The sequence below is a fragment of the Diceros bicornis genome, chromosome 2, assembly GCF_020826845.1.
Source record: "Diceros bicornis minor isolate mBicDic1 chromosome 2, mDicBic1.mat.cur, whole genome shotgun sequence".
NCBI classification, from domain to species: domain Eukaryota; kingdom Metazoa; phylum Chordata; class Mammalia; order Perissodactyla; family Rhinocerotidae; genus Diceros; species Diceros bicornis.
In genome coordinates, this window is record NC_080741.1 from 20,473,944 (window position 1) to 20,501,164 (window position 27,221).

The window sequence follows — 27,221 nt, forward strand, 5'->3', positions numbered from 1 at the left end:
CAGTTTCTCTCCAACATGAGATGTGTGTAGACTTCTATTTCTTTCTACTCCTTCTATTTCTTTTCACAGCATATATTGTGGATATTGTGTCTCAGACTCTTGAGCCCTAGAACAGTCTTTCTGTCTTATATCTCTGTGGTTATAAGGTTATGAGGTTATAGGTTAGATACCTAATCTAAATTCTAAATGAAATAGGGGTTCTATACCATTTCCTACTGATCCTCCAAAACATTTGGAGGGAATACTACTTAACATTTGGGAAAAGTGCTCCAAGATCCTTGCATAAAAGATCGTATTCACATGTTGGTTTTGTTCACTCATTCATTCATCCAACCAACACTTATTGAGTCCCTAATATGCGCCCACTTTAATTTTACAATTTTTCCACATGTGATTAATGTCTGTTTTCACCACTGAATTGTAAGCTTTATATGAGTAGAGATTAATTCATCTGTCTTTCTCTTTGTCGCTCTATGTACTGCAGCTAACTCATTTCCTTAAAGAGTATAGATACCCAAAAAAGGTTTGATAATGAATGAAAGAAAACCATCAAATAGGAGAAATAAAATCCACAGTCACTTTTTGCGCCTTCTGCTATAGAATATATCAGACTCATCCAAAATAGGTCTCAGGAAATATGCAGAGAGGTGGAGATATAGATAAGAGACAGAGAGACCAAAGAGAGAAAGATAAGAAAGAGAGAGAGAGAAAAGAGAGACTCTTATAATTTCAGAAATTTTCAAGGATAGCAGTGCTTCATCAGATGTTTAAAATAGCATGCACCATACACCAACAGCCTACTGGACTGTCTTGTATTAGTGAATATCTGTGCATTGAGTAGGGATTGTGTTCACATTTGCAATTCACATAAGAAACTTTCCTGAGTCCAACTACCCATCAGTCCCCTGATCAAATATCAACCTCTCAGACAGATCTTACACCTGTAAATTTGGTAGAAGAGAGTCATACAGGTTGAACCAATGCAGAGTAACTCTGATCATGAAGATAGAGCTCTTGTTAACAGCTTGAGGCATAAGTCACTGTAAAGCCTGCCTCTTCACTCTGCCTACACAGCCATGGGAGTTTCAGTCTTCCTAAAGAGCAGTAAGGTGAGAAGTTAAAAAGGTTTGGACAAGCATTTGGGAGCCTGTGAAGCTTATCCGAACTAACCAAGCCTCCCAATGCCATAAATCTCCAGTGAAAGCTTCCAAGAGTGACACACTTCGTTGTGGAATGTCTCTGGGCTTGGCTGCAGTCCCGAAGAGAAGAGATATGTGGACTGGCAAGATGAAGCCAGCATACCCATCGCCCTTCCCTCGTGGACGTCTCTCAGTCCAACTCTTATGAGCATAACATTTTAGGATTTTGTTTGTCTCCTTAAAGCAGTGCTGCACTGAATGATCATTAAGGAGCCAAGATGGCCCTTGAATGTTGTTGCCTGTCCGTAGTTGGGTTTCTTATGGAATTGAAGGAGACAGTGTGAACCAGGATATAATTGTAATTATTGCCACCATTGACACAGACTATGGACTCTGGGGTTTTCTGTCCAGTGTTTCTCAATGTATCCAGAGGCCATGTGCATCCAACTGGTGAGCTGCTTGCTTCAAAGGCAGATTTTTGGGACCCTCCCCAGAAAACCAAATCAGAATCTCTGAAGGTAGGCCCTGTGAATCTGAAATTTAACAAGCTCTCCCTGGGCATACTAAATTCCTAGGTATAAAAGTTTTTCAGGACCAGCCCTAGTGGCCTAGCAGTTAAGTTTGGTGCGCTCTGCTTTGATGGCCTGGCTTTGGTTCCCGGGTGTGGACCTACACCACTTGTCTGTTAGTGGCTATGCTGTGGTGGCAGCTCACATACAAAAAAAAAAAAAAGAGGAAGATGGGCAGCAATGTTAGCTCAGGGTGAATCTTCTTCAGCAAAAAAAAAAAAAAAAAAAAATTCATTACTCTTCCTCCAGTGCAAGCCGCTCATTTTGCGGATTAGGACTGAGGCCCAGTGAGGTGGAATGACTTGTCCAATGTCTCACAGCTGGTTAACATCAAATACCACGCCAGGACCCACATCTGTACCTTCCCGGGTTTGTCCTTGTTTTACCACTGCATCTTCATCATCATCTCCTGGGATATTCGCCATGACATGGCACAAGATCCTTCAGAGAAGTACTCTGAGATGCTTGCATTGTCTCTTCGACATGTAATCTGAGGGAGAGGGGGGACTCTCTAATTATTTGCAGGCTCGAATGTAAACAAGAGGAAGGAGAAAGTATCTCTGCATCCTTCAGTTGTCCCTTCAGGCAACCAGGGTGCTCTCCTGCTCTGACCTTACCTTATGCTCAGGAAAGGGCCTGATATTAGTTACTTGTCCTTCTGTGTAAATAAGATAAATGTCCCCATACTTGCATATGCCATTTACCAGGTGCTATTTTCTTCTTTGCTCTCGGAAGCCTTCCCTGACTGCCTGCAGTGAACACTCCCAGACAGTCCTTGGTGCAACCCTCCATTTTTGCCATTTCCCTTCTGAGTCACTATTATCAGTTTGCATGTCCATCTCCTGCACTATATCATCAGCACCTTGAGAGCAGGAGCTAAGTCTTTCATTTCTTTATCCCATTGCCTGCACAACTCCTGGTCCATGGTAGGTGATAAATAAATAACATGTATGTGTGTAATCAATCCTTGCAACAACTTAGTGAGTAGAGAGGAATTACCATCCCTACCTTAGAGATGAATAAACTAGATAATGAAAGGCAAAGTGATTTGGGGATGATTATACAGATATCCAGTAAACGAAAAGGAAGAGATTTGAATCAAATTCTGAATGACTCCAAGAGTGCTGCTGTTTCCACCCATATCAGACCACTAGCAAGTTCTCCCCAAGGTCAAGGTGTTTCCTCTCCTGGAGGTACCTACATCTTTAACCTACTCTCTAATTTCAGAAAAGGAAATTTTGCCCCATTAATGGAAAAGTAGTGAGACAAATGCAAAGTGCAGATTTAGAAGAAAGGGCAGCAAAGTTGACAGCAAGAGAGTCTACAACCAGAAGAACAAGACATGAGGAGCAGATTGAGGTAAATGGCGCTGACTGGAGTCTGCAAGGGAGCTCATGCTTTGGGATGCCCCTCCCACTAAGCACCTGGTCTGAGTCTCAAGATTTAAGGAAGCCGCATCACTCTGCACATGTGGTGCTGATAAGGAAGGCGGTGCAACCCCAAGATGAGCACAGAGCACTCCCCCACTCTGTCTGGACTTCATGTTCCAGGTGCTCCATGTTTCCTCTTAAGGCAGAGGTCAGCAAGTGAGGGCAGGTCAGACAGAGAAAACAGGTGGTGGATGACTGTGCACAGACTCATTTATGGGGTTCACACCTGGAGTTAAAACATGTTGGCTTACCCAATATTTAGTATAGATTTTAAAACAAAGATTGGTGGTAGAACCTACATTTTTCTTGGTCTCGCTCCATCAACTAAGGCAGGACCTCTCACCTCTCACCTTTAAAGTCCACCCTTCAATTATTTCTTTGAAAATTTCAAGCAGGTTCTTGCATGTGCTCACCCACAATTATTTCAGCTACCCCATGGCATGGGCCATGCCCCCCACCCTCCTCTTGTGTACCGTCTCCTGCTTCTGCTACCCTCGAAGCCGGCTGAGGGCCTTTCTCCACTTTCATTGTATCAGAAGCTCCCATGAAGCGTTAACCCTCAAGCCAAGGGGAGTCACCTTCCACTGATCCCAGAGAGTTCAGCACTGTTTTCTCTCTCTGGTGCTGCTGCCTCTTGCTGCTGCCTTGGTGCATGGATGCCTTACTGTGTGAATGTCAATGCTGTGCCTTCTAAGATGCCATACATCCCTGCTGCTGTTGCCCTCACCATCCCTCCACCCTCAGCCCCCAAACAATACCTCTACTGCCTGGAGATGCACCTGAGCCCTCACAGTGCCCAAATATGCCCTCTGGGGCTCTTGGTGCATCAAAACCACTCCCTCTGTTCTGCTGATCTACATATGACCCTGCTACTTTGTGAAAACAGCTCTTTCAAGCTGCCTTATTACTTACAGCCCCCTCCTCAGAACTCAGACATGAATCCATGGGGGCCCAGCCTGTGGAAAAACCTGAGTGATTGTCACCCAACTCTGCTCAACCTTGCCCCACTCCTCTAAAATCCAATTCTTTGTTCCTGGACCCATTTTGGCAGCCTACTCTCTCCTCACTTTAGGTTGAGTCCCTCAGAAGATCTTCAGGCTCTCATACAGACAGATTTCCACTAGTCCTGCCCACCCGTTCAGCAAGGTGAATCCCAGAGATGGGCGTGGCTGAGGCCCCAGCCCTGCCCGCTGCTTCCGGAGCTGTACCTATATAATGTTTATGTGAGAAACTCTCCCCTCCTTCTTGATCCTACATATGTCCATCTCACAGGGCCCAGCTGTAGTCCCCGCTCTACTATGAAGATTTCTGTCTTCACTCCTTGTGGCATCCTGCCCTGCCAAACTCAGAAATCCAAATCAGAATGGAGTTCATGTCACAAATGGAGGAGCTACTTTTAACTCCCATCCTAGCAGGTGGGTTGATGTCAGAAGGTTGTTGCCAGGTCTACAGTGAGCAATAACAACAAAGTGATGAGAAAATAATCAAGGGGGCGTGGACCCTCTTCCCATGGACACACCCAGCCAAGGTCTGCCTGTGCTCAGTCAAAACCACCAAATAAGCAAATATATATTTGGTGTTATTTTTGTAGATGTTTACAGTCCTGTGTGAACCACTAAAACAATTTTGTGTTAAAGGTTGTCATTGAATTTTTACAAAAAAGAAGTCACCCCAAATACTAAATTATGGATAAAATTCTCACAAATCCCTAATCATAGCTGTCCTGAAGTATGATTATATGTTTTTGTCTAAAAGCTCCTTAAAAATGATAGAATATGGCCTGATTTCCCAAAAGCTGCAGTTAGAAGACAGATCTGGACTGAGTGACAGGAGAACACAGCTTGGTTCCCACATTATCCAGATTCTGTTGGCATTTAATTTTGATAGTCTTGATTTAAAATTCCACCTTTAAATGAGCCAGTAAGCCACTCCTGGATTAATCATTCTGGGCAATTTTAAAGAATACTTATTATCAAAGAGAACATTAAAAATGTATATAAGTATGTTCTTCCCTGGGACAGGTCAGACATTCATGAATTAGTTGGTTATTAAAAAAAAGAAAAAGAAAAAAAAAGCCAGCCATTGGAAAGGCACCTGGCAGGAGTATGTTGTGAAACCTTATGGTAGAGTGATGGGGCCCTGGAGGTGGAGAAATGAAGCCAGGTTCACAGCCTAATTCAGCTCTTACTAGCTCTGTGCTCGGGAATAAGCTACCTTCAGTTGCCTTATTGTACTTTAGGATTATCATCTGTAAAAATGGACCCTCTTGTGTAGATCACCATGAGACAATGAACAATTGACTTTTAGTTGTCCGACGCATACAAAGATACCTAACAAAAGAAAACAAAGGGAGCAATGTTATATTAATCAGGCATTGACAGTTAACTAAGAATGTTATTGCTCACTTTGGAATAGAAGGTTGAAAAAGGAATAAAGATGCTATACCATGAAATCTGGGAATTCTGGATCTGGAAGGGACCTCAGAGAACATTCTTTCCAATTCTCATTCCCCAGACATCCATTTTATAGAGAAAGAAACTGAGAAACAGAGAGGTTGAGAAGCCTTCCCAAGGCTCACAGCACTATCTGCAGAGCTGAGACTAGGACTCAGGCCTCCTGCTTCCCAGCCCCTAATACCTGTGTCTACAATCATTAAACTGTGTCCATAATCCCATTCCTATAGTCCTATGCCCACCTCCACGTCTACAATCACCAAAGCATGTTATCCAGTTTGATTATCTCCTTTAATAAAAATTAACAAGATGATTGCCATACCTTCCTTCCCTTTATGGTATAGTGACAGAGCCAAACACTCAGAGAACTGCCTTTGGCTTGATTCAGGGAGAAAGACCTTTTTCATTCACACATCAAATGTTTATTTGAGTTCTCACTTGTGCCCTAGAACTGAGCTAAACCCTGATAAAAATCTCAGTACTCAGAAGTTTCTTTCAAGTGGTGGACACAGACCAATGGTGACCATGTAGCTGGAGATGTGCTAAAGCAGATAGAAACAAATTGCAGTGGAAGCTCAGGGAATGGGATGACTAAGGAGCCAGGAGAAATTCGACAGTGAATTCTACTTCACCTGGACAAATGACAAGTTACAATGTTAAAAAAAATAAAATTTAAAAAGTCAAGGGAAGAAGCACAGACTTCTTTTAACTAGGAGAATTCTGCAGTGGTCAGCGGCAGTGATGTAGTTTTGTGATGACAGTTCGGACAGCTCGCCCTGGCCCTCTGGGAACTAGATCAGATTCAGATCCTGAGAGCTCTGATGTCAAAGTCAGTCATACTTGAAACACTCTGAATGTTCTATAATGGCAGTAGATAACTAACCTCTCTGTTTCTTAGTTTCCTCATCTATAAAGTGGAGATGATAATAATAGCACCCACTGATAGGGTGGCTGTGAAGATTAAATGAGTGAGAGCGTGTCAAATGCTTAGAACAATGCCTGCGACAAAGTAATGGTTCAATAAATGCTGGCATCTCTGAATGAGACCACTTGTCTGTCACTGAAAACTCTCTTCTAAATGTGAAAATACAAATGCAAGGGAGGAGGTGAGAACAGGTGTGTAGGTCAGGGTTAACCAGAGAAACAGAACCAGTGGAAGATATTTTAAGAGAATATGGGGGGCTGGCCCAGTGGCATAGCAGTGCCCAGGGTTCACCGGTTCAGATCGTGGGCGTGGACCTACTTACCGCTCATCAAGCCATACTGAGGCGATGTCCCACATAGAAGAGCTACAACTCTACAACTAAGCAACACAACTATGTACCGGGGCTTTGGGGAGAAAAAAGAAAAAGAGGAAGATTTGCAACAGATGTTAGCGCAGGGCCAATCTTCCTCAAAAAAAAAAAAAAAGAGAGAGAGAAAGATTTTTGGCAAGGAATTGGCAGTTGTGAGGGCTGGCTGGACAAGTCTGAAATCCCTAGAATAGGCCATCAGGAAGGGCAGACTGGACCTCTTAGGCATAAGCTGAAGTTACAGTCCAAAGGCAAAGTTCTTCTTCCTCAGTGAAGCCTCAGTTCTGTTCTCAAAGCCTTTCAACTGATTGTATCAGGCCCACCCAGATTATTGAAGAAAATCTCCTTTATTTTTTTAACAGCTTTATTGAGGTAAAATTAATATACAAAGAATTGTACGTATTTAATGTGTACAATTTGATGAGTTTGGACATATGAAAACACCCATGATACCGTCACCACAATCAAAGTAATAGACATATCCAACACCTCCCAAATTCCCTTGTGTCCTTTGGTTTATTTGTTTTGTGGTAAAAACAATTAATATGAGCTCTACTCTCTTAAGTTTTGAAGTGAACAATACCGTATTGTTAACTATAGGCACAATGTTGTACAGCAGAGATCTAGAACTTATTCATCTAGAATAACTGGAACTTTATACCCATTGGACAACAACTCCCAAATACCCCCCACTCCTCAGGCCTTGGCAACCTCTATTGTATTCTCTGCTTCTATGAGTTTGGTTGTTATAGATCCCCCAGAAAAGTGGAATCAGGCTGCTTTTGTTCTTCTGTGACTGGCTTTTTTCACCTAGCATAATATCCATCCATATTGTCACAAATGGCAATATTTCCTTCTTTTTTAAGGCTGAATAATGTTCTATTCTATGTAGATACCATATATTCTTTATTTAGTCATCTGTCTATGGATACTTGGGTTGTTTCCGTATCTTGGCTATGGTGAATAATGCTGCAATGAGCATGGAAGTACAAATATCTCTTCGAGATTTCAATTCTTTTGGATATATACCCATAAGTATATATTGTGAATTGTGAAATCATATGGTAGTTCCATTTTTAATTTTTTTCTTTTGGTGAGGAAGATTGCCCTGAGATAACACTTGTATCAATATTCCTCTATTTTGTATGTGGGACACTGCCACAGCATGGCTTGATGAGCGGTGTGTAGGTCCACGCCTGGGATCCAAATCTGTGAACCCCAGGCCGCCAAAGCTGAGTGCGCCAACTTAACCACTATGCCATGAGGCTGGCCCCCCATTTTTAATTTTTTGAGGAACCTCTATGATGTTTTCCATAGCTGCTGCACCATTTTACATTCCCACTAACAGTGAACAAGGGTTCCAATTTCTCCATATCCACACCAACAATTGTTATCTTTTGAGGTTTTTTTTTTTATAATAACCCTCCTAATAGATATGAGGAGATATCTCATTGTAGCTTTGATTTACATTTCCCTGATAATAATGTTGAACATCTTTTGATACAGCCATTGACCACTTGTATATCTTCTTTGGAGAAATGTCTGTTCAAGTCCTTTTTACATTTTTTGATAAAGTTATTTGTTTTTTTGCTGTTGAATTATAGGAGTTCCTCATATATTTTGAACATTAACCTCTTATCATTTATACAGTTTTCAAATATTTTCTCCCATTCTGTAGAATGCCTTTTCATTTTCTAATTGTTTCCTTTGCTGTGCAGGAACTTTTTAGTTTGATGTAGTCCCACTTGTCTATTTTTGCTTTTGTTTCCTGTGCTTTTGATGTCATATTCAAGAAATCATTGCCAAGACCAATGTCAAGAAGCTTTTCCCCTATGTTTTCTTCTAGGAGTTTTACAGTTTCAAGTCTTATGTTTAAGTCTTTAATCCATTTTGAATTGATTTTTGTGTATGGTGTAAGTTAGGGATCCAATTGCATTTTTTTGCATGTGGACATCCAGTTTCCCCAACATCATTTGTTGAAGAGACTGTCATTTCCTCATTATGTATTCTTTGCTCCTTTGTCAAATATTAGCCAACCGTATATGTGTAGGCTCTCTATTCTGTTCCATTGGCCTATAGGTTTGTCTTTATGCCAGTACCATGCTGTTTTAATTACTGTAGCTTTGTAATATATTATGAAATCAGGAAGTGATGCCTCAGCTTTATTTTTCTTTCTCAAGATTGCTTTAGCTATTCTGGGTTGACAAAATTCAACACCCTTTCATGACAAAAATGTTCAACAAACTAGGTATAGAAATTATGTACCTCAACATCATCATAAAGGCCATATTTACAATCCCACAGCTAACATATTCAATGGTGAAAAATTGAAAGCTCTTTGCCTAAGATCAGGAAAAGACAAGGATGCCTACTCTCACCCCTTCTATTCAACATAGTACTAGAAGTCCTAGCCAGAGCAATTAGGCCAGAAAAAGAAATCAAAACAGAAAAGGAAGAAGTAAAATTATCTCTGTTTGCAGATGACATGATTCTATTTGTAGAAAACCCTACAGACTCCAGCAAAAAAACTGTTAGAACTAATAAATAAATTCAGTAAAGTTGCAGGATACAAAATAAACATAGAAAAGTCAGTCGTCTTTCTATACACTAACAATGAACCATCCAAAAAGGAAATTAAGAAAACAATTCCAATTACATAGACAAAGAAGATGTGGTATAGATATACAATGGAATATTATTCAGCCATGAGAATGAAGGAAATCCTGCCATTTGTGACAACATGGATGGACTCTGAGGGCATTATGCTAAGTGAGATAAGCCAAACAGATATGATATCACTTATATGTGGAATCTAAAACAGCCAAACTCATAGAAAAAGAGAGCAGAATGGTCGTTACCAGGAGCTTGGGGTGGGGGGGAGGGTGTGGGAGAACTGGGAAGATGGTCAAAGTGTACAAACTTGCAGTTAGAAGATGAATAAGTTCTGGAGATCTAATATACAGCATTGTGATTATAGTTAACAATACTGTATTATACTTCAAAGTTGCTAAGAGACTAGCAATGTTTAAATGTTCTCACCACAAAAAAGAAACGATGTTTATGCAACGTGATGGAGGTGTTAGTTAATGCTACAGTGCTAATCATATTGCAATATATAATTGTATCAAATCAATACATTGTACACCTTAAACTTACACAATACTGTATGTCAATTATATCTCAATTTAAAAAAGAAAACAATTCCATTTACAATAGCATCAAAAAGAATAAAATACTTAAGAATAAACTTCACCAAGGAGATGAAAGGCTGAACACTGAAAATTACAAAACTCTGATGAAAGAAATTAAAAGAGACACAAATAAATGGAAAGACATCTCACGTTCATGGATTGGAAGATTTAATATTGTTAAAAAATCCGTATTCTCTAAGTAATCTAAAGATTCAATGCTATCTCCATCAAAATTCCAACAGCACTTTTTACAGAAATTTTTTTAAAAACCCTAAAATTCATATGGAACCACAAAATCCCCTTTACTTTAAAGTCAACTGATTATGAACTGATTAATTGTGTCAACAAAATATTTTCACTGCAGCATCTAGATTATTGTTTGGTTAAGTAACTGGGGACTAATAGCCTAGCCAAGTTGACACATAAAACTGACCATCACAAAGGCTAGTGAACAGTAAGTTGGCATAGCACCTTTCTTCTAATGGGTTCAATGCAAATGTAAAATAAGAGCAGGAGGGAGGAGCCCGACCTCTCAAGACACACTTATTCATGCGTTCCACAGACAGATCTGAGGACCCCCAAGACAATGCATGTGCTACTGTCCTTGCATCTTCTTGCATGGGAACAGTAAACAGGTTATCTATGTTGCTTGTGTATTCATCGAGCCTCAGAGCATCCTAGTAGTTTATAGTTTCAATCAAAGGATGGGGCTTTTTACACAGTGCAGACTAAGGAGAACTTAATTCTGAATTCCTGCTTCTACTAAAAGGCAGTGTGGCAACATATCAGCTATGGCACCAGACACCTGGATTCAAATCCATCTTTGTCACTTTCTAGGTGTCTAGTAAGTCACTTAACCTCTCTAAGCGTGTGAGTGACACCAGTGAATGGCAATAGTAATATTGTCATTTCAGGGTTATTGTAAAGGATTAAAGATCATAAACACAAATGGCCTGGGTTCATAAAAGATGATCAGTTAAGACAAGCTACGATGTTTAGCTTCTTTTAGTTCAAAGATTCCTAGTGTTAGCTGTGTGGTCTTGGGAAACTTACTTCACCTCTCTGTGCCTCGGCTTCCCCATCTGTAAAATGAGCACAAGGATAAATTGTTCTGTGGATTAAGTGGGTTGATATATATGAAGTGCTTAGAACAGTACATAGTAAGTCAGTCTGGTACATAGTAAGCACTACATATGTTTTAATTATCATAATTTGCTGTTTCTGGGGTAGTGGTGAAATCAAGGAGGCAGGAAACCTAGATTTTAGTTCCAGTCCTGCACCTGGTGAACTTGCAAAAGTCACTTCACTTCTCTGCCATCGATTTCCTTCTCTGGAAAATGAGAGAGCTGACTCTAGACCATCTGTCGAGCTCAGACGTGTTCAGATTGTGTACCTAAACTCCACTGTGAGATGTAAGAACTCGAGAAGGCTTTCTGGCTTCAAGATAGTTTTGAGCTGCTGATCTCTCACAGATCTGTCAAGGCTTCCTTATTGATTCACGCCAAGAACCCTGCCTCTGTCTCAGTTTTTCTGCAGGGCAGTTGATCTGTTTTCTTTCCACCGAGACGCGTTCCTCTGTCAGCTGCATCCGAGCTGTCACAAGCCAGCTTCATGGCAGGGAGAGCGGGAAAGACAGTGTTTTTATTTTTCTGCCTCACTGTGTCTTCCTTCCTTTGGGATCCCTTCTGAGAAAGGTCAAAACAAAATTCTGCAACTGCCATGATGAGAAATGCCAGCCGATTGAAGAAGAGGGCCCGTGTAAGTGGCGATGCCTGCCCCTGGGAGGCCCCAACTAGAGTCCTGTCAAGTCGGACTCATCCTCCAGCCGGGGGAGGTTCAGTGGTCACTCCTTTCTGCCCCAGTGAGAGAGCTCACTGCAAACATCTTGAATGGTGTGGTTGGTAGGTGGAAGGAGGCACAGCAGCTAACTAAAGCATGACAGGAAATGTAAGGGAGGGCAAAGAAGGAATGACATGTGGTTTTTGCTTAAGATTCTGTGACAAACCAGAATACTAGTACATCCTCTCTTGCTTTTTCTATATTCTGCTGTGGCTAAGGGAGGCAGGAAGAGTTACACCCCTTCCCCCTAGAGGAGGGGACTCCTAACCTCTGTCCCAATGCAGGGGAGTATTAAAAAGGCTGCTTGCATTCCCTTTCTCCTATTTGCTTTGGCACCCCTTTGCCTTTTTATTTGCTCCTCCCCAAAGGTAGAAGAGTGAGTATCCGAGAGTCAGACTCAGGCATTCCATGGCGGTATTTACTACCTGGCAAACTTATGAGCCTTAACGACAGGGCCCCAGGAACCACCCTTCTTCCTCTTGCTATGTCCAGACCCAGCAAGCTTGCTTCTTTTTCTTGCTCCAGGTAATAAATGTGTGAGTGTCAGGGTCAGTAAGGAGGGACTGGCAAACAGAGAGAAAAACACCTGATTGTAAGTAACTGCAGATCAATTCGACGATGTGAGGTTCCTTTTTCCAAATGACTGAATCATTGATTGGTTCCACTGTCCATTGGAATCAACGAGGTAGAACTTCATCCTGCCTTGAATTAAAAAGAGGTTCTCAGTACTCCTACCAAAGCTACATTGCATTGCTTAGCATTTCAACCAGGATGAGCTAAGCCTTTCATTGACTTTATTTTGCAGCTGGAACTACTCTTAGCATCTCCAAGCTAGAAAAAAGTTCAAAGAACATCCCAGCCAATCCTCTGTAGCATTCTCTGCTTGGCTGCTACACTTTTGCATGTAGTCCTGCAGTTTCTACTTGAACATTTCCAATAATAAAACACTTACTCTTTCACAGATTATTTTGGTTTTGGACGGGTGTAATTATTGGTAAATACTTTCTTTGTTACTTCTGTTACCACCAAAGGACATGATCTGCTCACTGTGAGACAAAAGCAAATCATCGAGACGCAAGATGGTGGAAAAGAAGGGGAGTTTATTACAGCTTGCTAGCAAGAGGGAAGATGGCTGACTAATGTCCAAAAGAACCGTCTTAATGGGGTACAAAATCTTACAGCAGTTATATAGGCAGATGGGTTATATGGGAGGGGGTTAGGAATGTTGACTCTCTGGTGTTACAGACTGGGAGTCACCACAGCAGATCTTTCAGTTGTCATTGATGATGGCTATCAGCATAGACTCTCTGTTTGAGGGTCATCACATTCCTAAGGAACTCAAAAGAACAAAGTTATCATCTTATTGCAGCTGGGAGGTACATGCACAAGCAGGGGTCATAAAATCTACAGAGCAGTTAGATCTCCTGGAGGGTGCATATCCAGCTGGGTTAGTTAGTCAGAGGTCATTCAAAATTACAATAGGGTTTCTTTTCTACAATATGGCTTCCCTTATGTCAACCTTGTCTTGAGCCAGTATCAGTTCTTTGCAACTTCCTCTCAAAACTCTTTTTTTTTCCTGTTTTGAAGTCAGACAAAGTAAATTGAAATACCTTTTGCTATGACAGCCCTTAAGTCCTTACATGGTTCTTAGACTAGGTTATGCTGTAGTAATCTCAGTGGCTGAAAATAACAGTGGTTTATTCATTGTATACACATATGTCCATCCTGGGTCATCTGGGGACTCAGCTATGCAATGCCCTCACTTAGGGACTCAGGTTAACAGAACAGCTACTATTACTTTTAGCATCTACCAATTGAGTAAACATATAATGACCAAAAAGTTAGTGTAAATTAAGTAATGCTTTTAATTGAATTTTAATTGTAATTCTCCAACTTTCTGGGGTCAGACTTTCTTTTAAAATCTAAGTAAGATATCTTGAATTCTAATTCCGTGTAGCTACAGAAGTCGACCACCCTCTCCAGTACTTCTATGGAGCTCCACTCCTAGGGTTCATCTGTCAAGCTCTTCCTCCACAGTCCTGCTCCCACCCAGTTCTGAATCATCATGGACCGTCTCACATTGCTCTCTGGTCTGCTTGTCCCAAAACATGGACACAACCCATCTCCTTTCTTCACCAAGTCACCACCAGCATAATGCTGTTATAGGTAGCAGATTTACTGGAGTCTCAGGGATAATGGGAGAGGCAGGAGTAGAGAGCGGAAATGGAGAGGAGAGATATGTAAATAAATTGACCTTGAGAATTAGACCTCAGAGTTTCCCAAGTTCCTTACCTGTGTCTCACCTCCTCCCACACCCACGCTGGGCCCACCTTCAACCCTTTGATGAATCCTGCCCTAATTTCCTCTCAACTCGCATCCCAGCCCCACTTCTGTGTCTCTAATTACAAAGGGAAAACCCGACTTGACCATTGCTTTATTCAGCAGAGCACTTTAGCTCCCTTTGCCTTAACCTCTTTCATTCTGATTTATTCTAATACATTCTCTTTCATAACCAAAGGGCTTATTAATATGTTTTCCAAGCAAAAGAATTACCTACCAAAGCCTCCCCATTTAAAGGGAGAGCAACACCTGAGAAATTAGTTTTTCTTTAAGATGCCTCAAAAAAAAAAAATACCTTAGCAAATGCTCTTCATTCCAACCAACCTCGTATTGGAGAAACTTTAAAATACCATGAACATGAATCATAAAGGGTGAATTTGGTGATATTGAGGAAGTCAGATCATGAAAGACCTTGGAAGACCCGTTAGCCTATAAACATTTTGATTCTAAGCAGGAAGTGAGCATAAACTGTGGATTATGGGGGTGGGGGAGCATGAGGGAGGCAAGGAGACCATTGAGGAGGCTGTTAGTGGGATGCAGGTGAGAAAGGGTGGTGGGAATGGGGAGAAGTGCTGAAGTTAGGCCATATTTAAGAGACAGAATGGACAGGAGTTGATGTGAGAGAGTGAGGGGAGAGAGGAAGATCAGGAATGATGTCCAGTTTTCTCTCTGCAGCAACTGGGTGAGTGTTGGTACGATTTACAGTGACAGAAAGTAAATGAGTAGGAATAAATTTAGGGGGAAAATTTATGTTTTATTTTGGACATATTTTATTTTAGGTCTGTCGGGCATCCCACAGGATCAGAGCATAGATTTACGAGTCAGGTTTTTCAGGCAGGACTGACCACTGGAATCTGCATGCTGAGGAAGGACCAGGCTGCCTCTTTGAACCCCAATATTCCAGGGAAAATCTCTGAGGAAAAGGTTGCCTTTGCTGCCTTGATCTTATTTGAGGTCTGGGGCTTCCTTATGGCAAATCATTTGCTTAAGATACAGAAGTGATATCTAAAGAGCTCAAGACCCTCGTCCAACCTCAACCCTAGACATAAATGGGGAACTCCCTCTTCGTCTAAGGACGTGAGACCAAGCAGAGGAATGGCTGCTGATTGAATCTGAGTCACTCTACAAAGCATTGCTTGGGAGATCAGAACTTAGCCTTAACATTGTTAGAGGGAGCCCTCTTGTTAGAAGTGAACGGTCACATCTTACGTGTGATGGATGCCTGATATTTACCAGTGTGACTTATCTGTCACCGTTTTCCACCTATTTTTTATGTGGATACAAAGATCTCACTTTTTTTGCCTTCTTAGTCATTTTTGTTAGCATTGCTCTTTTGCCTTCAGGAAAAAAAGAAAAAAGAAATGTGATTAATATGATCCCATTCAAATCATTAAACATAAGCTGCCGTTGTGGAAGCTACAGGCATGGACTCAGGCATCTGATTCTAGCTGTAAACCAGGGAGGCTCTCTGCTATGGGGAAAAGAGCACTGGATATGGAGTCAGGACACTTGCCTTCAAATCCTAGGCTTTCATTCGCTAGATGGTCCCTTTGATGAGTCACTTATCTCCTTCTAGTCTTACTGGCCTTATCTGAAAAAGGAGCAAATTATTAATCATAGCTGCCTCTCAGGGCTTCTTGGAGATCATGGCAAAAAGGCTAAGTAAAGCCAGTAGAAACCAAAGGCATGCCACATCCCACATGCTGCAATCCTAGACGCCAGGCTTTTGTTCCAGACCAAGCATCTTTCATTGACTCTTCCTTCTAAAGTTCACACTGGCTTCAGCTGCTATGGATGCATTCTTAATTTAAAAAAAAAAAAAAAAACTTGTTTTCTCTTGCAGTGCATAGTATGGGACTGGGACTCCAATGGCAAACACGACTTCATTGGAGAATTCACCTCAACATTCAAGGAGATGAGAGGAGCAATGGAAGGGAAACAGGTACGTGGAATTTCCCCAGACACTTCTGTCATGATGCATCCTTAGACGAGAAGGGAGCTTGGTGGAATCTGAGTACCTAGATTCTAGTACTAGCCCAACCCAAAGCAATTGGACAAGACACTGCCCCAGTGTAGTGCAGTTTCTCCATCAGTAAAATGGAGAGGCTAAATGAGAATATTTTTAATTTTCTTTAGCTGTGTAGCCTTGGACACGTGCCTCAGTTTTCTCAGCTAAAAAATGAAGGTGTTAATTGTACCTGCCTAACAGAACTTTATGAATGTTAAATGAGATAATCCATGGTATGCACTTAGCAGAGTGCCTAGCATGTAGTTAGCACTTCCCAAATATCTGCTACTGGTATTAATGTTCTTTCCAGCTCCACATTTCCAGGACTCAGTGATGTTAATTGCACATCTAATGCTTTGGAGAAATTATTTGATTCCTCCAAATTTTCACTATGGGTGCTGGATTTTCATCCAGTTCCCCCATTTCACTCTTACACACTTGATACCAAGACATGTACCCAAACACGACAACATACCACAGAGACATATAGGGATTTCATTGCACCACACAGAAACCTAAACCTCCTCTGTGTTTCTCTCAGGCACACATACTTTCATAATCAATTTATTAGTGAGTGGCTGTCATCTGGACCCCAGCCATGTCACTTCTGCTCTTACTTGTTCACTGTTCACCTGCCCAACTTCCAGCGTCAGAACTTGAATCTCTTTGCCCAAGGGCTTTTTCTGGCTGCTGGAGCCTGTTCTACCCATGCCCACAGTGGGCTGGAAGTGGGTGGGGAGATTTAACACCTTCCAGGGGGCAGCCCTCAACAGATAACTAATGGGAATTGGGGTATAAATACCCCAGCTCTCTTGCCCTTCAGGTGGAAAAACTTGAGTGTGTGTTCTATGCAGTTTCCCAGAGTTCCCCAGCAGGGATAAGCCCTGGTGCCCCACAGTGGTAATTGACTTGACAATGTACCCCTTTTTGGCAGCTTCCCCTATTTCAATTCCCCACTCCTCTACTGGTGCTTCCTGATGAACTACTTACACTTAAATCCTTGCCTCAGGGTTTGCTTCTGGGGGGACTCAAACCAGGATACTGCCATTCTTACTCTGGGGCCCACTGTCCCTGTGGGGCAGAAAAGAGTGACAGCAGAGCGTTCAGTGGCTTTGAGAAAGATCTTTTCCATTAGAGATAAGACGCTGTGCCTGGCCTGGTCAGAAGTGCTGATTAGAGAAGATGTCCCAGGTTATTTTTCACATCTCCTCTTTTAGATGTAAGGTCAAGATATAGCTAGACTAGATGGAAATAAACTAACATTCTTTAGAATTAGAAGCTTAATCTGAACCAGACTGTTCATTGAATACGTACCTTTGAATGCATACCTTTCAAAAGCAGCTTTCTGCATAGCTCCCACAAAACCTACTATATGTTCCATTATACACCCAGCATCGCAAGAAACTTGTCAATCACACAGAGACTGTCACCCACGAATAGGCATGCATAATTTTAATTTCCACAATTAAAGCCAACACTAAACTATAAGTAAAATCACTCCCAAGATAACAAGGAATATAGCCAGAGAAGTTGTTGCTCCATTGAATATACAGGCCCAGGCCCTATTGAGCTAATAAATCAATGACAGTTATTGATACCACCACGAGAGTTCTAAAGAGTTTTACAAAGTTTTGCCTTGCTCTCCTCTACATATAGAAAGAGCCAAATCAATAAACATGGGAAATATTTCCTCTTTAGGCTCCTAAGAGGATATAAAAGTAAGATAATAACATATATCATAATTGAAGAATGCCATAGGCTGATGCTTTCAAATAAACAGAAGTGAATCTTTCAGTTCTACTGAGGAAGTGGACCAGAAGCTACTGTACTCTTCTGTAACTGAGATGCCAGAAAAATTTTGGTTCAACCACTCAGCCCCTGTTTTGGCACATATGCACTGTGGGAACTGTTCTCTTATTTATTGATGCTACTAGCATATATTGAGGAGTACCTATTAAGTGCCAGGCATTGTGCCAGACGCCAGGTAAGCCATGACTCTGCGTCAGAGTAAAATATAAACACGAATCAAGTAAACAAAAAATAAAAATGCAATTACAGCTGGTGACAAATGCTATTAAAAAATGAACCAATTAAGTTATAAAGGTGTAGTATAGAAGAGATCATCTGAAAAGGTGACATTTAAGTTGAGGGCCCTTAAAGATAAAAAGAAGCCAACCATGTAACAACTAAGGGAAAAGCATTTCAGGCAGAGGAAATAGCATTGCAAAGTACTGAGTCAGGAAAGTGCTTGGTGTGATTAAGGATCTTGCAAGAGACTGGTGTATCTGGAACAGAGAGGGTGAGGGAGCCATTCATGAGATGTGGTCAAAGACAGAGGCAGAGGCCAGGAAAAGTGGATTCTGATAGCTCAGAGGAAAGAGTTTGGATTTTCTTCTAAATATGATGAGAGCACACTAAAGCTGTGTTCTCCAAGACAGCAGACACTAGCTACATGTGACTATTTCTATTTCAATTTCAATTTAATTAAATTAAAATTTCAATTTCTCAGTCACATTAGCCACATTTCAAGTGCTCAGTAGCTTCATGTGGCTAGTGCCTTCCATATTGGTTGATGCACCTGTAGACTATTTCCATCATTGCAGAAAGTTCTGTTGGACAGTGCTGCAAAGGGATCTAGGCTAGAGAATGACATGATTGGCTTTAATTTTTTAAAAGATTATTTTAGCTACTATATACGTAATCAATTATAGAGAGTCAAGAGAGTGAGGCAGGGAAATCTGTTAGGAGGTCACTACAATGGGCAAGACAAGAGGTGATAATGACTTGAACTAAAAAGGTGATAATGGAGATGGAGAGAAGTGGAGAGATGTAAGATATATTTTGGAGATAGGAGCTACAAGGTTTGTTGAGGAATTGGATATGACGAGGAAAGGGAGGGATGAAACAGATGACTCAAGTAGGATGGATAACTGTTGGTGCCATTTCCTGAGAAGAGGATGTCTTGTGTCAGGGAGATCCAGTTTGTGGGGAAGGTTCGAGAATCAGGTTTTGGAAACTGACACTCAGAGGAGAGGCTTACCTGAGATATATTTTAGGAGCAATCAACAAAGAGGGTATTTAAAGTCAAGAGAATGGGTGAGTACTCTTAGGGAGAGGGGATAGAAAAGAGGATAGAGGAGGCTTGAACCCTCAGGAACCTCAGTATGTAGAATTGGAGAGAAAAAGAGGATACGTCATCTTTCAAACTCCTTCCTGTGCGAGTCATGGTTCTGCAGGTACCAGGTAAATTCTTGATTAATCTTGATTTATTCTTGAGTAGCCATCATGAACTTCCTAAGTTTCAGGTGGTGAAAAGGGAAACTTGCAAGAACAAATAGGAGAGCCCTCCAAGACCCTCTTCAGGGGAAGCATTGTGGTTAATAGGCCAGGCTTTGAGGTGAGACTGATGTGATGTGAATCCCAGCTCTACCGGTTACCACCTGTATGACCTGAGCCTCTCTTCTCTGACCTTCATCTTTCATCTGTAAAAATGGGTTGTGGGGAGTGTTAAATGGGATTGTGCATGTAAGCACATAGCCCATAGTTACATGACAACTTTATCCCAGGACAGATGCAGAATATGTGGCCTGGGTCATCAGCACCCTCTTCCCACCCAACAGGCACGAAGGCCTCAAGTTCCTGCAGGTTTTGATTCAGCTTCCTTGGAACCCTTGTCTGGCTGAGCCAACCCAGCCTCCGCTACTGGCCCATCTTAGCCAGAGATGGAAATGAGGAGACTCTTCACGGATGATCATTATAATTCCTAATAGAACTTGCAGTCTAACTTATTCAAAGTTTCATTTGTTATGCCATGCTTGATTTAAGAACTTGAGGTTAATAGCAATTATTGAAAAAGACAAAGGAATCAGCACAGATAATTTTAGCATCTTTTCATTCCAATTTTTAGGCAAATCCCTAAGCTACTTGTTTATACTGTAATATCAGAGGAAGCTTTAGGGGAAAGCACAATTTCAGTTTTGATGGGTTTGTGAGGGACTTGGGATGCTTTGTCTGAAAATAATAAACCTACTTTGAGACATGCTAGAATTCTGTATTATCAAGCACTACCCACATGGAGAGCAAATTAGAAGAAAACCTCAGAGGAAAAGAAAGACAACCATCATGACGGTGGAAAGATTAGGCTTTTAAAAAAAAACAGGGCTGGAGATCTCCTGATTTCAGATTCAATTTTGACTCTTTTCTTCTTTTTTCCTTTCTTCCTTCCTTCCTTCCCTCCTTCCTTCCTTTCTTTCCTTTTATGGAAGGAGTCCTAGAGGTCCCTTAACCAGTACAGGATTCCTCTCTTCCAAACTCTTGTGTGGCTATCCAATCCCTACTAGAACTTCCCAGTGATGGTAAACTACTGTATCTGTTATCTGTTGCTGAGTAACAAATTACCTCAGAACTTCCTGGCTGAAAACATCATTACTCACAATTCTCTGAGTTGACAGTTTAGGCTGAGTTCACCAGGGACAGCTTCTCTACTCCACATGGTGCCACCTGAACTCATTCAAGCATTTGTGCCTCAGCAGCTGAGATAGCTGGGACATTTCTCTGTGTGCTCTTTCATTCTCCAGGAGCCAGCCAAGCTTTTTTACACAGTGGTGAAAACTTCCCAGAAGCAAGAGGAGGGCAGGCCCCAATGCATAGGCACTTTTCAAGCCTTTGCTCGTATCACTTCTGCTGATGTCTCATTGGCCAAAACAAGTCACATGAATAAGCTTAGAGTCATTTGTGGGAGGAAACTACACAAATGCATGGACATTGAGAGGAATGGGTCATTGAGGTCCACTCTGTCTCAGTCTACCCCACTCACGTCTGCCTCAGAAACTGCTTTGTTTTCAGAGACTTCTAATTATCAGAGAGTGAAAATTTATCTCCTGAGTGGAAATCCAAGGATCCAGCTCCCATAGGATGGTGGGCAGGAACATTCAGTGACTAATGGATGTTTGACTTAGAGTTGATTTTGTCCCATGACGTCTTCTGTAGGCTGGAAAGATTGAGATCTGTTCCCCTAGATAGATAACCCCTTAGCTCCCAGCTACCTCCTCAGTTTTTTGCTACTCCTGCAGCTCTGATACTATCCTTCAAAGAAGCCCCTTTGGAGATCTATTGTGCCACTGTGTGACATGTATCAAACCATTCTTTTAGTTCCCAAGTTCTATGTAAACTCATCATTATCCCCACTAACTTCCCATAGCCAGTATTCAACAGTCCTCAGTTGTCCTGGCTTTTAAGTCAATTTCCAGGCACTAAGACTCAGCCCTTGGATCACTCAACTGTGTGTCTGCAGATCTCTCCTTCCCTCTGCTGCTTTATTTGACCCTTTTAATAGTAACATTTATAAGTGCCAGGCACTGTTCTAAATGTGTTACATGGGTTAATTATTCAATCCTCACAATAATCCTATGAGATTCACACAATTATAATCTCCATTTAACAAAGAAGATGTCCAAGGCATAGAGGAATCCAGTAATTTGCCAAAGGTCACACCACTGGGAAGCGGAGGAACTGGGATTCAAACTAGGCAGTCTCATAGCAGAGCCTCACTCTCAACCACTCCTCCTTACTGCCCCTCGAGATGCAAGGGTTACCACCTAAAGACCATTTATCAACCCTCAGGTCCATCTGCAGCAGTGCCCAGGGGCTTGGCCTCATTGAATGACCCCATTTCTTCTTGAGCAGACTCTCATGCTATAACCCTTCTTGTTGCAGGTGCAGTGGGAGTGCATCAACCCCAAGTACAAAGCCAAGAAGAAGAATTACAAGAACTCAGGCATTGTGATTTTGAATCAGTGCAAGGTATGTACATAGCCCCTCTCTTCCAGGAGTATGAAGCTAGGGATGTCTGAGAGGAAGAGTTCAGGTTGTGTGGTCAGAGGGAGAGACTGTCAAAGAGATGTGATCTTTTTTAAAATAAAAATCAGAAAGTCAATGTATGAATGGATATACAAGGAGATATGTAAGCATGGGTGGTCTTAAAGCTGTAGTGGCCCAATGCCACCATCTCCTCCACAAGGACAGTCTTGCCCCCAAAGATAGGAGAGTTCTGGTCACAGGTGAGTCTCTTCTCTGCCCAGGGCCGCACCAGAGGGAGATCCCCAGAGGAGGAAATCAACACTTCTAGAGCATCTACGATGTACCTGTCACAGTGTTCAGTGATTTGTACGTGGCACCGCACCCATGCTGAAAGGGTACCATGAAAACAAGACAATGCGGGAAGATTAAAAATTAACCTCTTAAATCACATTTGAGAATAATTCTACCACTGGCTGGGTACTTACTATCGAGAGAAACTATAATAAACTCTATTTAATTCTTATCACACCCCTGACATTTCTACTTTCAAATGAGATAATGTAACCAACTCAAAGTTGCACAAGTGGTAAGTTTAAGAGCTGAGATTTTCACTGATGTCTGTCTGACTCCACCATATAGAACTTAAATGCCATCCAGTTTCTCTATACATATGTCAGGTTCCTCCTCCCAGATTGGCCTCTCTATGGCTGCCAAGAGCTGTAGGAACACATCCTTACATAACAAGAGAGTAAAGGAAAAGACTGATTGGTCTGGTTTGGGTCACATGCCAACCCCTTGAACCAATCACTGGGACTAGGGGATGATGTATTATGATTGGCCATCTGGGGTCATTGTATTAATCATGTCTTTTATTTTCTATATTTTATGATGCTCTGACATCTGCCCCTTCCAGGGTTAGCTAATTCCTAGAGATAGCAAACAGCTTGCCTGCAAGCCTGCCTTTGATATGTGGACCAACCAATCCAGAGCCTGTGCTCCCAACCACCTCCTTTATTCTCACACACTCAGCCAATATTCCCGCTGCCCTGTATCACCCCAAAGCCAGGCTTCAGACAATTAGAGACCACCGCTATATCCCAGAGCCTGCCAAAATTATTCAAACTATCCAGTCCTAAACCTGCTTAGCTGCTTGCCTGCCTCACTCATTCCTTCCCCCAAAAAACCACAAGAAAGACTTTTTTGCCCACTCTTTCCCCTCACTCTTTCTGCCTCCTGACTGACCCTCGTGCTTCCAGGTGTGGTCCCCTGCATGGTATGACATACCTCCTATCCTTCGGGGAACTGTGAGTAATAAACTCTTCTTTCAAAGGCAGTTGCCTCTGGTCATCTTATCTACATATGCAAATCAAATCCCAGGTACATTCAAAAGAGTCATGTGACCATCCCTGAGAGGCAGGAGAAAAGATCTAGATGAACCAATTTGATGGTTGTCTGTCTCCTGAAGGTGACTGTGCATGTATCTGCTTTGATCCTCCACAAGTTGGTCTTATAGGTCAGCGTTCAGAGGCCAGTGTTATTGAACTCATTTCCAAGTTCTCAATTTCTTGATACACAGACAATAGTATGTGTCCCAACTCTCAGGAAAAACATTGCCATAAGGAAGCCAGGAACAGGCACTATTCAGAGGGTCAAGTGAGCATCAGCTCTGAGAAAAGTCTGCCAATGATGTGTGTCACCTGGAGGTGGTACCTAGGGACACCAACACAGGATTTTGTGGGTCAGTCTCTGAGAAGTTGCCCTGAGCATCAGATGGAATCTGAGAAGTGAGGGTCAAAAATCACAGTTAGTGTTTGTCCAGGTAAAAAGATCAAAACATCTCTATGACTGCAAGTACCATGTCTGTTTTCTCATCACTATATCCCTAGCATCTAGTGCAGAGTGGGGGCTCAATAAGTCCTTGTTAAATAAATGCATAGATGAATATCACCAAGGGTCAAGCAGTAAATCATAAAGAAGCAGAAATTAAGACCAGAAACCAGTAAGGCACATGAGAACACAGGCTATGGTGGTTGGGCAGAAAGCAGGGATCATGCCGACTTCCAACATAGAGGTTGAAAGGGTGGACTATGCAGTCCAGACTGCCACCATTCGACTCCCACCTCCACCATCTGCTAGATAAGCGAGCTTAGCCTCAGCTTCCTCATCTATAAAATGGGCACAATAATAAAAATAGTACCACTTTCATAGGGTTGTTCTAAGAATTAAGTGAAATAACGGATGTTAAGTGCCTGGAATACGGTAAGTGCTCCATAAATGTTAGTCATTGTTGTTCATGGCATGGGAGGGATCTACCTAACTGAACACTCACTGTAAAGGCCTTCTCAGGCAATTGTGCTTTTGATGCTGCCAATCAAGATTACTTGTGGTTTTCAGAATGTTTCCAGGACTGGGCCTTAGGCACGGGGAGCAAGACTGAAGCCAAGTATGAGACTTTATTGATTTCAAAACAGTGGTGACCCTTGAAACTATAGTGTTAGTCTCACCCCAGAGGCAGAGGCTGATTAAAATCATGCATAAACCAAAAGAGAGGGGAGCAGGGGCAGTATTTGCAGCCCTCACAGGCCATCTGAATTGAGCATGCTTTCTTTCTCTCCCTTCACGAAACAAAATCAACTGACCCATCTTTTACCAAAGACCTCTCCCTGCTCTTTCCTCTAGTTAGGCAGCCTAACCCCAAAGTTTAGGCCTTCAATCTGTATGGAAACAAATCATGCTGTTACTAAAACCATTTCCTCTCCTCCTCCTATGCAGATCCACAAAATGCATTCTTTCTTGGATTACATCATGGGTGGCTGCCAAATCCAGTTTACAGTAAGTTGTTTCCACGTTTGTTCTTATTCAGGGAGCAAGGTGTGGGGAATGGTGCTGGGTTGGGGGCACAAAGAGACAAAAGTCTGTTAAAACCCTGGGTCAGCTTTGTTTAAGTCTCATCAATGAAATATTATATGATATCATGTTTTTAAAATGAGTTCATACTTATGTTTTCTCCAGTGGGTATGGTTGTTGGCATCATATCAGGAAACTCATGCCACTCAACCGCAGGTGGTTTGGAGAACCATCCGACTGCTTCCCATTTTTTCAGTAACTATATGAAGCATGAGGCAGTGAGCAGATTGCCAGGTCCCATCACCTGGTGAGAGGGATGAGAAGAAGTGAACCATGCTAGCAAGTCCCACTGGGCCAAGGCACATGCCTTGGTGGTATTCATGTGGCCAGAACACAAGCCCCAATGTCATGCCCAACGGTCAGTGCCAAGAATAAGCCATCCAAATGGTTCACCAGGCAATGAAAATGAGTTCCAAAAGACTAGACAACCAGGCTGAAATCCAGATTGAGAAATAGAGTGAATGTCTAGACTCGGTGTGTGGATTTAGGATCATCTCCCAGATGTAATCTGTGAGCCCCTGGGATTTACACACTCCTAGTATGTGTTTGGGTGGGTGGGCTGGGTCTTTTTAAAGTGCACAGGTAGACCAAGGTTGTGAGTCCATCTGCCCTGAACAACTTTCTTTCAGTGGCTTAATATTCAAAATTCTCCTAGGTGCCCTCCAGGAAGAGAATCCCCAGATGGCAAGAGATAGACCTGATAAAACCTATGGGAAAGCAACATGGATGCAAACAAGAGAAACATAATCTGTGCAGTATTTGTTCCTCATCTTACAGAAATGTACTCTTGAAGCTCAGGCCTGTTTAGCTCCCCAAACTGGCCCAGTCATGTGAGAAAGGCAAGGAAAATGGGTTTAATTTTTTTGCCTAGGTTTGAGCCTAAGAGAGTATTCTTGGACCAGGGATGGTGATACTAAAGGACTAAAAGGGGGAGTCCCAAAAAGATGAGATAAAGGGTTGTTTGATAGGCCAACCTCTCCTTAGCTAGAGGCTTGTCCTCTGCTCTCATCTCAGAGGGGTCTACCTATGTCCCTCCTAAACTCAGGGCGTTGTTCATTTACTCCTGAATTTTTATGAGTTAATTATAGAATTTGGTCATTTCTTTAAAGTCTAAGGTTCTGTAAAGACTCACCCACCCAGCCCTCCTCCATGCACACTGGCACATAAAGAAGGTAGCAAACATGCTCATTGAGAGCGCACACACCTAACTGTAGCTGTCCTATGGGCTCACTGTTCCTCTGGGTGAATGCAAATGGAAGTAGAGAAGCCAGCAATGTCATAAAGGAGAGCTACTGGAAATAGTGTCCCAAGATCTTAGGCAAATGAGTGATTTCAGGAAACTATTTATAGGTTTTCAAAGGAAAGCTCTATTGATTCGGGTCTGTTTTAGATTCTATAGATCACATGCTCTTGAACAACTCTTTATTCAACCTTCAAGGGCTTTCTTTGCCCTTGGAGTTGTGCTGCAAAGAATCAACCCCCATGAAAACTACAAGTGTAACCCCACAGGGATCCCAGCTCCACATCCTGACTCACAGAGGCCCGTGTGGCCTGCCCGACAGACGGATTGCCCTCTCAACTTTGTTCTCCCCTCTTTTCTCACTTTTGCTGACCCTCCCCAACTGGGAGGTACCACCTTAGTGGTTCTCATCACCACCTCCCCAGTCCCAGCTTCTCAGCCTCTCCAGTGTCAACTGGTGGACCTATGGTGGGTATGATGGGGCAGAGCAGTCTGGAGCAAGGATTGAAAAGAGGAGAATGAGATAAATGCTGCGGGGAAAGGGATGGGCCATCAGTAGTGCCTGCCACAAAACCCCTCCTCCTGTAAGGCTTTTAGGCTGAGGACGCAGAAGAAGGCTGCTAGGTGTTCTATTTTGAGCTTTCTATTAAAGAACTCATACCAGTCACTTCAATATCATTTTCCTCCAAAATTAAGTCAGCTTTCTCGTTATTAATTTCTTATTGCTCAAGCAGTGCAATCTAATGTAAATTATAAGCTCTAATGCAAACTGTTAATAAAAATTAACCTATCTTATTTAATTTGGCCTATAAGTGTTTATTATCTGCCCAGTAATTTTATTGAAACCATCTGGCAACATGAAAGGAAAGTAACAGAGGAATGAGAACTCAGGAGAAGAGAGCTTCCTGGCGTGGAGATAGATAGAGCAGAGAGAGAGGGAAAAAAAGGTGGCAGTAATTCCACCTTTGAGCTAGAGAAGCAAAAACTCCCATTGGCACATAAGATGACCCATGG

General features: G+C 42.1%; 1 protein-coding gene across 1 annotated transcript in view; it reads left to right on the forward strand.

The window, feature by feature from the left end:
* CPNE4 (copine 4) overlaps positions 1-27,221 on the forward strand; it is a 456,919-nt gene that overhangs the window by 395,371 nt on the left and 34,327 nt on the right. Inside the window, exons 8-10 of the mRNA XM_058553151.1 lie at positions 16,097-16,195; positions 21,977-22,063; positions 24,833-24,892. Of these exons, the coding sequence (XP_058409134.1) occupies positions 16,097-16,195; positions 21,977-22,063; positions 24,833-24,892 (246 nt within the window). The remainder of the gene's footprint in view (positions 1-16,096; positions 16,196-21,976; positions 22,064-24,832; positions 24,893-27,221) is intronic.